Raw genomic sequence first — 14,717 nt, 5'->3', positions numbered from 1 at the left:
TCTACTCCTTGGGGAAGACCCAAGGCAGCTGAGTTCGTGGGACAGAGTACTGGAGAGGAGAGGGCCTCACAGAGAGAGAGAGCCCCAGAGATCTGTGGCTGATGGGTACCCAGCAGGACTGCTCTTACCTGCATGAGGAAGCTGCCCACAGCAAGATGGCAGGGAAGGAGCCATCAGAAATGCAAGTACACATACCTCTTTTCACTCGCCTATCTTCTTCTAAAGAGCGGTTGGTTCTTTGGATTGGGGAAGGAAGAAAGTATTTTAATAGGATAAGAACAACAAAGGAAAAAACGACCATCTAATTTCATCAAATTCAACATCTCTACAGTGAGGCCTTCCATCTACAATATAATCACTTGTTTTGTTTTTTGTTTCAGGAAAAAAAATTACAAGATAGTATAGATAGTTTCCATATTGATATCTTACATTTAATAAGGTGCAACTGTCACAATTAATGAACTAATATTGATGCTTTCTTCTTAAAGTCCACACTTTGAGATTTTCCTAATGTCTTTTTCTGATAGAGACTCATTTGTATTTATGATTCTATTTCAGTGGTGTATGGACAGCAAATTTATCAAATATGTGCTCTTTTAAATGAAAAGCTTTTAGTGCTACCTTCATTTGAAAAAAGAATTACAATTCTGAGTAGAAAATACTAAACTAGGGCTGCCTGGGTGCCTCAGTCAGTTAAGCGTCTGCCTTTGGTTCAGGTGGTGATCTAGGTGTCCTGGGATTGAACCCCACATCAGGCTCCCTGCTCAGTGGGGACCGTCTGCTTCTCCCTCTGCCTCTGCCCCTCCCCCTGCTTGTGCTCAAGACCTCTCTCTCTCTCTCTCCCTCTCTCTCTCTCAATAAATAAATTCTTTAGAAAAAAAAATACTAAACTATTTCTAACTTACACCTCCATCTGAAAACTACACATTCTAAGATAGAACAGACTCGTGTCAAAAAGTAGCTTAGAAGGCACTTAGGACTCTCGAAAAATTTTTGGGACTTGGGCGGGGGGGGGGGGGTCCTCTCACCCCAGGGGTCCCTCTAAGAGCTTCCTATAGCTCTGAAGAGCTACTTAGGAAATCTTAGAATCTAGTACTCCAGAGCCCTCTACTGGCCACTTCTCACCACTGCAACCTCATTTTGGTCCATTCTTAACCCTAGCAAACTCCCTGAAAACACTTTCCTCCCTCAACCGTAAGAGCAGGGGCAGCTTTTATGATACCCATATAAGTGCAATCAATGTCTTAAAGGTGAGAATTTATAAGGTTAAGTTTCCTCCACCCTGTTACACATATTCTGAACAATTTGAAAATTTTAAATGTAATAAGCAGCAATAACAACCGATCAGAGCCATATTCAAGACCACTAACTCCAAGGATGCTTTAAAGGACATCTACTACAGTAAAATGATCATTTCATAGCTTTTACTTTCAGTTTTAAAAATCAGGAATAGAGATTCTGGGGTGGGGGGGGAACCTTCTTTCAATAGGTGAAGACATTGGGAAAAATTCCTAGGGCAGCAACTGGTAGTCACATCTCATTCATGACATTCAATTTCAAAACATTTACTTGGGTCGCTCCCTTCTCTTTTGTTTCAACCTAAGACATCAGAATACATGTTCTAGAACAGAAGATTTCTTTTGGGCATGAATTGTTAAGAAGATTGCAATCACGCCAAGTATCTTTACCAACCACAATGGAATAAAACTACACATCAATAGCAGTAGGAGAACTGGAAAATTTGTAAATACGTGAGAATTACACAACACACACTTGAACAACCACAGGTTCAAGGAAGAAATCACAAGGGACATTAGAAAATATCTTGAGACAAATGAAAAGTTAGACACAGCGTACCAAAACATGGGATAGAGTGAAAGCAGAATGAAGAAGGAAGCTCAAATGTGTGCACATGGATACTGAAAAACATCAGCAACGTAGCTTTACACCTCAAGAACTAGAAAAAAAGAACAACTAAACCCCAAGGTGGCAGATGGAAGGATATAAGGAAGATTACCGCAGAGAAAAAGTAGAGAATAGAAAAAAAAAAAAACAATAACAAAAGAGTTGGGTTTTTGGAAAGATCCATAAAATTGACAGTCCCTTAGCTAGATTAAGAAAATAAGACAGAAAACTCAAAGAAGCAAAATCACCAATGAAAGAAGGAACATTACATCCAATGCCACAGAAATAAAAAGGATCATAAGAGAATACTATGAACAACTGTAGGCCAACAAACTGGAACCTACAAGAAATGGATAATTTCCTAGAAGATACAATCTACCAAGCCTGAATCATAAAGAAATACAAAGTCTGAACAGACCTATAACTAGTAAAGAGATTGAATCAATAATCAAAAACCTCCCAACAAAGAAAATCCAGGACCAGATGGCTTCAGTAGTGAATTCTATCAAACATTTAAAGAAGAATTAATGCCAATCCTCTGCAAACTCTCCCTAAAAATTGAAGAAATGGAAAAATCCCAAATGATTTTATAAGGCCAGCATTACCCTGATGTCAAAGCCAGAGAAAGACATTACAAGAAAAGAAAACTATAGGGCACTATCCCTGATAAATAGAGATGCAAAGATCCTCAACAAAATACTAGCAAACTGAATTCAACAGTGCATTAAAAGGATCAGACACCAGGACCAAATGGGATTTATCTCCAAGAGGCAAGGATGCTTCAACATATGAAAATCAATTAATGTAATATACCACATTAACAGAATGAAGGATAAAAACCACTTAACCATTTCAATTGATGCAGAAAAAGCATCTGACAATACCGAACACACTTTCATGATACAAACACTCAACAAACTAAAATTAGAAACTACATCAACATGATAACAGGTCATATATGAAAAGTCCACAGCTACCATCACTCTCTATGATGAAAGACTGAAAGCTTTTCCTCTAAGGTCAGGAACAAGGAAAGGATGCCCACACTCAACATTTACATCCAAAATAGGCAAGAAAGCAAAATAAAAGGCATGGAAAATAAAAAGTAGGACTAAAAAGATCTGTTTGCAAATGACATCATCTTATATGTAAAAAAAACCTTAAAGAGTATATACACCAAAAAAATGTTAAAATAAATTCAGTAAAATTGCAGGATAAGACATCAACACAAAAATCAGTTGTGTTTCTATACATTAACAATGAATAATCTGAAAAGGCAATTGAGAAAACAAGTCCGTTCATAACACATCAAAAAGAATAAAATACTAGGAACAAACCTAACCAAAAGGTGAAAGACTTGTACTCTGAAAACTACAAAACATTGGTGAAAGAAATTTAAGGCAGCACAAAAGTGGAAAGACATCCTGTGATCATGAATTGGAAGATTTAATATTGTTAACATGTCCATATTACTCAAAGCAATCTACACAATCCCTATCAAAATGCCAATGGCATTTTTTTTTTTTGCAGAAATAGAAAAATTCATCCTAAAATGCATTTGGAATCTCAAGGGACCTCAAACAACCAAAACAATTTTGAAAAAAAAAAAGTTGGGAGACCTCACACTTCCTTATTTCAAAACATACCTCAAAGCTACAGGAATCAAACTGTGGTTCTTGCGTAAAGACAGACAAATAAATGGGATTCAGAAACAACCTTGCTTGTATGGTCAAATGATCTTTGATAAGGGTGCCAAGACCACTTATGGGGAAAAGACCATCTCTTCTACAAATGGTATTAGGAAACTGGATATCCACATGCAAAAGAGTGAAGTTAGACCCTTATTTTACGACATATAAAAAAGTTAGCTCAAAATGGGATAAGAACCTAAAACTGGAAAACTAGAAGAGGGGGAAAGCTTCAAGACATTGGGTTTGGCAATGATTTACTGCTTATGACATCAAAAGTATAAGCAAAGGGAGATAAATGGGACTATTTCAAACTTAAAAACTTTTGTGCATCAAAGGACACAATCAACAGAATGAAAAGGCAGCCTATGGAATGAGAGAAAACACTAACAAATCATACATCTGAGAAGGGGTTAACATCCAGAATATGTAAGAACTCCTACAATGCAACAACAACAAAAAAATCAAGAAGCCAAATTTTAAAACGGCTGAAGGATGTGAATAGACATTTCTCCAAAGATAATATACAAATGACCAACGCACATCCGAAATTATGCTCAACATCACTAATCATGAGAAAAATGCAAATCATAACCACAATGAGGTATTACCTCACACTCGTTAGGATGGCTACCATCAAAATGGGTAAGTGTCAGAAGGGACATGGAGAAATTGGTACCCTGTATACTGTTGGTGGGATTGTAAAAAGGTACAGCTGCCAGGGAAAACAGTATGGAGGTTCCTCAAAACATTAAAAAAAAATAATAATAGAACTACCGTGGAATCCAGCAATCCCACTTCTCTGCATTTATGTGAAAGAATTTTTAAAAGGATCTTGAAAGTACATTTGCACTTGCATGTTCATTATTCACAGTATTCACATGCTCGTATTATTCACAGTAGCCAAGAGGTGGAAGCAATTCAAATGTCCACTGATGATGAATAAAGAAAATGTGGTACATACACACAATGGAGTATCATTCAACCCGGAATATCATTTTTTTTAATTTTATTTATTTGAGAGAGAGAGAGCGCGAACGCACATGATAGCGGGATGAGGGACAGAGGGAGAAGCAGACTCCCCGCTGAGCAGGGAGGCCAATGTGGGGCTCGATCCCAGGACCCTGGGATCATGCCCTGAGCCGAAGGGAGATGCTTAACCATCTGAGCCACCCAGGTGTCCCTCATTTAACTTATAAAAGGGAGGAAATGCTACAACATGGATGAATCTTGAGGATATTACACTAAGTAGCATAAGCCAGCCACAGACAAATCCTGTATTAAAGAACCTAAAGTAGTCAAATTAATGAAAACAAAGTAGAATGGTTACCAGAGACCAGGGTGAGCAGGAAGAGTTGTTCAATGGGTATAGTTTCAGGTTTGCAAGATGAAAAACGTTCTGGGGGTATGATGTGCAATGTGAATATAGTTAACACTACTAAACTATATACTCCAAAATGGTTAAGATGATACATTTGGGATGGTTTTGAACAACTATTTTTAAACTTATGGTTAAAAATCTTAGTTTTGTTAAGCATTGACCCAGGAACTGTGCAAGAAATCAATTTCCACCACAGGACACTTCCAGGTGGGTGGGAACAGAGAACTGGGTGCCTGGCTCCTGCGCAAGGACCTTCCCATCACGGCAGCGGGGTGCTGCCCAGCGGCTCTCGTGGCCCTGGGGGAGCCCAGGCTCGTGGCCCCGGGAGAGCAGCTGCACCCATAGCTGCAGACCGCAGCACAGCTGGATCCACTTCAGGGAGACTCCTCCGAACAGGCGGGGCACTAATTAACAGCTTGGAGAGCCTGCCAACGAGGCGAATCAGCCATTCCCGCTGAGAAAGGGCAGTACCTTCTTGAGTGTCCCATCAGGAAAGCAGAAACACATGGAGAAAAGGACGGCAGAAAAGGTGAACCCATTACTGGCAGAATCGAACACACAGATTTAAGACCTGGGACTTAAGAAGGCCATTTACTAGTGAAAGACTTAAATTCTCCGGTGGGGAAACGAAGGGCAAGAGAACGAACAGAAGGCAATGCTTCGGGGGCGAGGGGCGAGGCTTGGGCACCAAACTCCATCTCCCCTTGTTAATTTCCTCAAGCTGATTCAAAACGAAGTGAAGCTGATTCTCAGTTTATTCTAAGTCTTCTTTATTTACAGTACAAGACTCCAAAAGGTCAAGGCAGTTTTATCTCTTAAATAACATGTCAATCATATAAAACAGCTAGAACCAAAGTAGAGAAATATATACAATATAATACATTAAGTATTTTCAATATTGTTAATTGAATTCTTCATATTAAATTAAAAGAGGATATTTTGATTTATAATGTCATTTCTCTAGTTAAAATTAAACCTGTCAAAAGACATAATGTACATTTTTTACAAAACCAGCACAGCAGCATTAATAAAACTGCTCATGATTGTAATTTTTGTTTTTCTATAATACACTGCACCCGTGTTACAAAAACAAAGAAACAAAAAGGCATTGCACTAGATGGTTTGAATACTGCCTAAGTCAGTATGTTAATACTTGAGGAATAATGAATGGCCTGACCTGTTTCACCACGAGGCTCATTCACAAGAGTTTTCATTCTGCTAGCTCAGCAAACTTTCTACAGGTAGATGACTTTTCCTTGGCGGTTTTATACAAGCCCACTGCTAATGGGTACAATGCCAACGAGACACTTTACGCCACCAAAACCAACACAAACCTATTTACAATACCCAATAAAAGCCAAAGCTAGAAAACCACTCACTGATGGATCGAGGAAAAAATTATAAGCAGCACTTTTTGTAGGAAATTTTCAATGTCTATAAATTTATTCAACAGACTACAAAAGGGCCTGCAATAGCCAATTCCCCTTATTTTCCTCAGACTTGGATAAGAAAAAAGTAAATCTTTTTTATTTTTCCATAAAGTTTTGATGGCATCAAAAACCTTCACATTTATAAATAAGATTTTTATACAATGCAACACATTTACAGAGTTTTCTTGTGCTACTATCAATTATTCTCAGGGTTCATATTTTATTCTAAGGAAGAAAATATTAAGATTTCTTCCTCAGTCTTAACTTTTCAACATCAATATTCTCCAAGCCAAGGAAGGGAATTCAAGAGAGGTGAGTGGTCATTCAATGCTTAACACCAAGGAGCACAATATTGGAAACGCCTTATATATACATATAGTAGTGACCTCAACAAAAGCAGCCGGGGCTGAGGATATAGCTCTACCACTCACAAGAAGTTCATTTCCCTTTCATTAAGACAGTTTTAAAAGGACAGATCACCCTTGCAAGGCAGCAAGTATTGCTTCAGATGATATTAAACTGGAATTTTTTTAGCCATAAAATCACCTAAGAGGCAGCAGTGCTTTAAAAACTAGTTCTTCAAGTCACGGGCAAGGAAAACAAAATCAACACAAGGAAAACAAAATCAACACGACACATACTACTGTCAGGAGTTATTCCAGTGGAGGATCCAAGCTATACATAGCAGGGTGTTGAGACGAAACAAAGAAACAACCTGATCACAGCCAAGGAAAGCTACCTATTCTCCTGGGGTGTGCATGACTGAGGGTGCAGGAAATGGACAGATAAATAACCCTAAGTTTCCTGCCCCAAAGAAAGAACAGAGACAAAACAGTGTTTGCATTCAAAAGGAGATGCAAAATCCACTGAGGTTACCACCCACATTTCATTCCTGCAGGAGTCCGTCCTTTTCCAGTCTGTAATATCAAAATTAAAACCACTAGTGTTCTGTGCGTTTTCTAAACGCACACCACGTTTTTTTAAAAAGTGCTTATCATCAGTCCTAAGTCCTTGGCCAACTTGTTTCTAGTTCAAAACAAACCACGTATCCAATAAGCACCAAACACCAAACTAATGCTTTCATTCTCTAAAGCAAACTTTCCGAAATGTTCCTATTTCACATACTTACAGTCTTTGTAACTGGAATGTCACCAGATTTCCTTTTCTTATTTTGTGAAAGTTACAATAGAAATGTGCTATGATAGGAAGCCTGAAAAGAGGAGAACTTTATAAAACTTTACAAATCCCCCAATTACCCTTGTTGGCGAAAGCAGCCACGAGGAAATATGTGGTGTTCTGTTATGTACTGTATCTGATCACTTTTAAACAAAAACTCTATTAAACAAGAAGTTCCTTCCAACAAATATTTTATCCCTTAACATTTCTCAGTAATCAGAACTGGCTTAGAAACTGGTGCAGAAAGTTAAGAAATGGATGTCCACACTAGAAACCTCTTAGTTTTACAGATGTCACTTAAATTGCTATATATATTGACAAAGACACTTTACAGAAAACAAACAAGTGTTCGCCTCTCACCCAATTTCTTGGATAAGGTCTAATTTATTTTTTCCATTACAAAAAAAATCCTTAGTAATTCTCCCTTTGGGAAGTTAGTCATGATAGACTCATTTACTGTTTCCCTGCAAGCGGAGGAAAACCTAGAGTATGAGCATGTGTGGATAAGTGCAGTTTAACCTATTAATTGCACAAAAGTTATAAATAAGCTTAAAAAACAGCTCCAAAAGGCTTATTAATGGCTAGAGTCTCCTGTCACCCACAGAGAAGACAGAACTTAAAAAACATCAAGCACCCTCAAAAACAAGGCAAGGTAAGAACACAACAGGATTCCCAATTTCAGTCAAATACCTCAATAAAACAAGAACAGACTAGGTCCATCTGTTTCACTGGCCATTAAGAGAGTAAGTCAGAATTTTTAAAGGTTTCAGAAATTCTGATAATAGGCAACATTACATTGTTACATAAGAAACACAAATTCACCAGCTCTACAAATGCTAAGTAAAGAATGTGTCAAATGGGATGCTGGAAAAGCCACAATCTAGGAAGCATTATTTTCTTAACAGGACTGTTAACAAATCTGACACCCCATTTCTTCATCCTATCTCCTTATCTCGGACCATACATTCGTCTTTAGCCCTTTGAAATGTGTCTATAGTTTAGCTTAAGTGGAAGAATGTTGCAACTTCCCAGCATAAGACAGCTAACTTGTAGGTATCAAAAACCAAAGTGCAAATCCACGGGCATTTTAACCCTTCAATTACAGACAGCCCACACGACTGCAGGATGGGAAGGCCTTGGCATACAGTGGTGAACATGATGAAGAAATAAAACATGTAGCTTATTTTTGGTCCTTTGGTCCAGGCCCCTTTCATTCATGGTCCATTTCAAAATCATGTGCTCCCTTTCAGCAGTTCAGACCTAAACCTGTCCAGTGGTCTGGTACCATCAGGAAATACTTGTCCATTGCTTCACAAAATCTAGTCCTGTACAGCTCTGGAGAGACCACAGTTGGCATTTTACCTAAGATTATGAAAGAGCAAAGGGAAAAGGCTGTTACAGAGTTGATCAGCAGCTGACTTGAATAGCTATGTTCTTTCATGACAACTGCCATAAAGACACACACACACACCAGTCTCAGAAAAGAGGGAGAGGTGTCCACTGTGCCACATGACATGGGACAGGGCCTTCCTGAGAGGGGCTTCCATTTTAAAAGACTAGCTCTTGGGTCACCTGGGTGGCGCAGTCAGTGAAGTGTCCGACTCTTGATTTCGGCTCAGGTCATGTTATTAGGGTCCTGACATCGAGCCCCGAGTCAGGTTCTGCACTGAGTGTGGAGCCTGCTTAAGTTTATCTCCCCATTTCCCTCTGCCCCTGTCCCCTTCCCCAGCCCCTACTCTAAAAATACGAGCCTAGCTCTTGCCTAGAGATGAGAGATGTATGAAAGCACAAATGGAGCTAGAAGTGCTCAGAGAACTTAGAAGATTTCAAGTGTTAATTAAAAACAACCTCTTATTCAGAATATCTGGCCTTTTTTGGGTAACTTTTCATTCTGGCATTTTAACACAACTTTAAAACCAATTATTTCCCCACCTCTACAATTTCCTTTATTATCTGATCATTTTGGAAAGATAAAATCAGAGATGACCACTTGTTTTTTTAGAATTTAAAAAAGTACCCATTTTTTAAATGTTAACTGATAAGGAAGACATGAGAACAGTTTAAAGAATAAACAAAAATTCTGCTCACCTTGTCCTCCTAAAATTCCTGTTGATTTCACAACCATCTCAAGCTTTTTGTCCCATGTAAATGTTCGAATATAATCTGTTACAGGAGGGAAGATGAGCAGTACAGCTATGTTAGTAAATGTAAGAAGATAACAACAGTAATTACTATTACTTCTACAATGTTTACTGAATGTTAACAATATTGCCAGACACTGTCCCAAGGGTTTTTTCCATATTAATTCTTTTAATCCTCCTAACAACTTCACAGGGCTTCCTTTACGAGTAACTTTTTGAATACAGGTATTTTTGGTAAAGACAATGAAATGAAATGAGGACACTGAAATAGAAGGTAACTAGCACTTAAAAGCTATTGTTGAATTTTCAAATCAAAGTTGGTGAGAATATTTAATAAGCTATGACTAAACCAGGTTCAGTATAATCTTCAAATTTACTCTGGCTTCAATCATGAACTATAAGTAGCCTATGCTTACTGACTTACCTATAATTCCGACTACCAGCTCATTGCTAGTATCATCTCGCCCAACCAGCAAAGAATAATCTATAATGAGGTGGCTAGAAAGAAAGTGGGAGTCACTACGGATCGAGGCTCTCAGCACAGCTTTGGAATGAGAACGGATATACAGAGGGTTGTCTCGAACCATCTTTAAGAGATTTTCATCCAGCAGGACCACATCACAACTCTCTTTCCCGGTATCGGTTTTTACATTTCTATTCCTAAGTGAACCCTTCAAATCAAAAACCTAGCAGAAAGAAAAGTTTCTGTCATTTATGCATGATTGCATAATTAATTAATGTAATCAAATTGGAAATGCAAAACAATTCCTTGTAGCCCATATCATTACGTATACTTTTAAATTTAATTTTAAAACTTAATCATAACTTACATAAATATATTAAACATATCATTTATATATATTATATACTATATATAAAATTATATATAATGCATGCATTATAATTGTGCAATACATAAAGTAGATGGTGATAGGATTCATAATTGAAAATTAACACCTAGGTACTCAGTTACTCAAACACTTCAGGAATACATTAACCCACTTAATCAACTTTAAGAAACATTAACAAATAACTCCAAAAATATATCATTGGATCATAAAGCAGTTTAAAAACCAGATACAAACAGTCTTAGGAAACTTAGTTTGGGTACCAAAACTCCATTCAATACTATGGCAATGTAGAAACAACTGCATCTCTCTAGAAATGCTGGGGGTGGTAAAAGCCACACACTCAAAGGTCAGGGGACTTAGGTCCTCGACCAGTGCAATAGGAAGTGTATTCTACAGACAAATGCTAGGCAACTGTCCCCGGCTCACGATGACATAAGGAGCTCGTGCCAGAACGTAAAACAACCACATCACTAAGCACGCTCTTTCATTCAGCATAGCAAGACACTCTCAATGAAGAAATACATTCTAGTGTAAGCTCTTTATCTCCCCATAGACTGAAAACAGTTCAAGGACCAACACTCTGAAAGGTACTGTTCTAGAATCTAAAACAACCTGAGCTCTTGGAGTATCTGTGTGACTGTCATGAACTTAATTTTTCTAGGTCTTAGTTTCTTAGTTTCTTCACCTTTAAAACTGAGATGGTGGGAACAGATCTGTCTTCTAATCCTAGAATTCTGTGTTTCTAGGATATTGGACAGGTTAAATTTTTTTTTTTTTAAAGATTTTATTTATTTATTTGAGAGAGAGAGAATGAGAGACAGAGAGCATGAGAGGGAGGAGGGTCAGAGGGAGAAGCACACTCCCTGCCGAGCAGGGAGCCCGATGCGGGACTCGATCCTGGGACTCCAGGATCACGACCTGAGCCGAAGGCAGTCGCTTAACCAACTGAGCCACCCAGGCACCCAGGACAGGTTAAATTTTAATACCAGTCTACAATATTCTTCTTTAGTCTTTCCTATAGGGTTCAACAATTCCAAAGTCAACTTTGGCCTAGCAACTGAGGTTTAATACTGTCAAATAGGATGTTATTCTCTGATTCATTATATTCGGGAACCAGAGGTGCAAAAGGTTCCAGTAGCTAAATGGTTCAATATCCTTACCTGTGCCATCTTTCTCCCATAGAAAAGATTTTCCATGACAAGGAGATCTAACTTCTTCTCAGTGTTGTTCTGAGAATTCTTATAACCAATTCTATAAACTCCAAGAATTTTGGCCAATGCAGTGGGCCTCTAATCAAGAAAAGATGAAAGTAAATTCATTTGTAATTTAATAGCCATATCTGGATTATCCAGGTACTATCCAAACACAATTTTCTATTAATATGACCAAAGAACTTTGAAAGAAACTTAAACCCTTGAATCTCAGGAGTAAGTAGAAAGCAAAATAGCAATGCTCATAAAAATCTTAGATCCTTCATATTCTCCCAAAGGATAAGGCTTTATAATTTCTCAAAATCACAAATTTTATTATGACATATAATTTCCCCCCAAATATGCAATAAACCTTAAATGGGAAAAAAAAAAAAATCTACATGACTCCTTTATACACTTACTGCGAGGAGCACTACTAAATGTCAAGTGGGCAAACCTGACTGAGCCACTGGCTTCTTTTCTACTTAAGGACCCAGACACTCAGGTCTCAACAAATATTTCCCAGTTTTGTCTCAACAAACTTACAAATTATAACGTGCAGCTATTTTCATCCAATCTTAATGTTTCTACACACACACACACACACACTAATTAAATGTAATCTGCTGGAGATCTCTTGGCTCCTCACTGGCAAAGGCAGGAAAGAGCATGAAATGAGTGCATTCTATCACACCTCAGCAACGTAACAGAGACCCAGTCACGTCCCGTTCCTATCTTAGCATGGAAAAAACTGCCACTGGGACTCGGAGGAGGTGAAAAAGCCCAGAAAATTCTAATTACGAACCAAGGTTTGGGATTTCTACCTTTTGTTGAACAGCATTTGTAATATAATTGAAGTAGTGTGGTGCAAAGTCGAGGAAAGACTGGACTTCCAGACGAGGCATCTGCTTCAAAATGAATCTATCATCTAAAAGGCAGAAGTGTCGTATGTGTTTATTCAGTCACAGGATTTCCTGAGGTAATCGATAATACATCATTCCAAAGATCCCAACTGATGTGTTTGCTTCATGGCTTTAAGGGAGATTTTCTGATGTCACAGAGAAAATTTTCATCAGAACATAGTTCTCAAGTAATTGAGGGCTCAAAGGGTTCCTGAGGATTATATAGTCAAGAAGCCTCTACCTTTGACAGTACCAGACCGAAATTCATAGCTAGATAACTACTAAGTAAAATTTTATAGACTCCTTTGTTAACAATGCAGTAAGTCACAGTTATGAAGCTCTTATCAAGCAACATCCTTCCTGCTGCATTTTCTCAGATAATTTTGTTTCCAGGGAATGGAGAACGGAATATGACATACAAATGGTCATCATCTTCTGTAAACCTTTGTAGGTGAAGAACCCGGCCTTCCTATTTTCAGTTTAAGTATTTATATCTTTGTCTCATCAGCTCTGAGGAACCCTTGTGAGTCTTCCAGAAGTTCTCCGTTACTATTTTCATTTGTAGAAGTCAGGACCAGAGAGAGTTTAGTAAGGATTAGATCAATGTCTGTCTCTAACTGCACACCATATACATGTATATTCTTTTAAATATTGTTATTACATACTCTCAAACAGAAAAACAGAAAACTTCGTTTGCCAACTGACCATATCATGCCACCTCAGTTCAAGGGATTCACAGATTACCTGAGGGGAAAAGATGGCTACTACTCAGTGAGTGAGTGACTAAAAAGACCTACCCTCAGTTGCATAGAAGGCAGCTCCTGATTTGCCCCCACGGGCCTGCCAGGGCGAGGAGTGGGAAAGAGAGCGAATGAAATCTTCTTCACTGCTGCCCAGAATCACTTCGCGCATCTTATGAAACTCTCCCGCATAGTACAGGCGACAGTAAAACTTGGCATTTGCGTCAGAAAATTCTATAAACAGAAGTGTTTGGGGCGGGGGGGGGCGGGGCTTTTATGAATCAGAAATCTCTCTTCCTTCCTGCCCACTTCCCATGCCCGACAAATTTGACCATTTCATTTTCTCCAGGATAGCATTTCTCAGGTTAAGTTTACACCCTTGTTTGTCACAGTTCTGCTAAAATGATTCTCAGGGAAGACCGAAAAGCATCTTATAACCTTACAGAAAAATCAAACATAAAATAAGACCCATTTCTAATTTTATACTGGTTACTGTACTTTCATCATTATAATTTTACATCTTAAATTTTACTGTACTTATTTTGAATGATAAATTTTTAGCACCCCCCCCACACACACACACACAATTCTAGACATCTGGTCAAGGCTCTGTGGCTCTAGATTACACAATAATTATTTAAACGTTAGATATTAAATCAAATTATACCTTATAAATTAAAATATAATTTAAATTAAATTTCTTTATACATTAAATGTTTATTTTATAAGCTAAATCTAGATTAAATAAAGCTTATGTCAGCACACAGACTTAATATTCATTCCAAGAAACAGGATATTTATCTAGAATAAGCTAGAAGCCTTAATTAACAGTCTTCTCAATTACAGTCAGTATCCCTGAACCAACGTTATTTTATCGCATACTTACGAAGCTCCACATGCGGATTTATGAGTTGTTTCTTTTGTGTATCTCCTCCATCCACCTCATCTAAAAAGTTTAACATCATTAATAAAGTCAAAGTTTTCAATGGGTTATCAGTTCATTTTGTCTGTTCTCTCCTCCCCTGACATAACAATAAAAACTAACAAGTCTATTCTTGTTATCCTGGTCAAGTCACTCTCGAGAAGCATTATGTGCATAATTTAACTTTATAAACTATTACAAAAATATAAGTACCTTTTGAAAGAGCAATTTTCAGATGAAAAACAGAGAATTCAGGTTGAAGAATAACTTTTCTTATATTTGATTCCTCTGATAACAATATACTAACTCTCATTAAACTCTACCTCTGAAACTAATAATATGCTATATGTTAATTAATTGATTTTAAATAAAAAGAATACAGATGAAAAAA

General features: G+C 37.7%; 1 protein-coding gene across 1 annotated transcript in view; it reads right to left on the bottom strand.

Annotated features, from left to right (window-relative positions):
* Positions 1–5,725: 5,725 nt before the first annotated feature.
* PIKFYVE (phosphoinositide kinase, FYVE-type zinc finger containing) overlaps positions 5,726–14,717 on the bottom strand; it is a 71,986-nt gene continuing 62,994 nt past the window's right edge. The window contains exons 35-41 of the mRNA XM_044913709.1: positions 14,291–14,350; positions 13,462–13,638; positions 12,587–12,690; positions 11,733–11,861; positions 10,146–10,407; positions 9,669–9,743; positions 5,726–8,942 (exon numbers count right to left, since the gene is read on the bottom strand). Of these exons, the coding sequence (XP_044769644.1) occupies positions 8,827–8,942; positions 9,669–9,743; positions 10,146–10,407; positions 11,733–11,861; positions 12,587–12,690; positions 13,462–13,638; positions 14,291–14,350 (923 nt within the window). The 3' untranslated portion in view covers positions 5,726–8,826. The remainder of the gene's footprint in view (positions 8,943–9,668; positions 9,744–10,145; positions 10,408–11,732; positions 11,862–12,586; positions 12,691–13,461; positions 13,639–14,290; positions 14,351–14,717) is intronic.

This window comes from Neomonachus schauinslandi, chromosome 3, assembly GCF_002201575.2.
Source record: "Neomonachus schauinslandi chromosome 3, ASM220157v2, whole genome shotgun sequence".
Lineage (NCBI taxonomy): Eukaryota > Metazoa > Chordata > Mammalia > Carnivora > Phocidae > Neomonachus > Neomonachus schauinslandi.
This window is presented reverse-complemented; position numbering and strand designations above follow the sequence as displayed.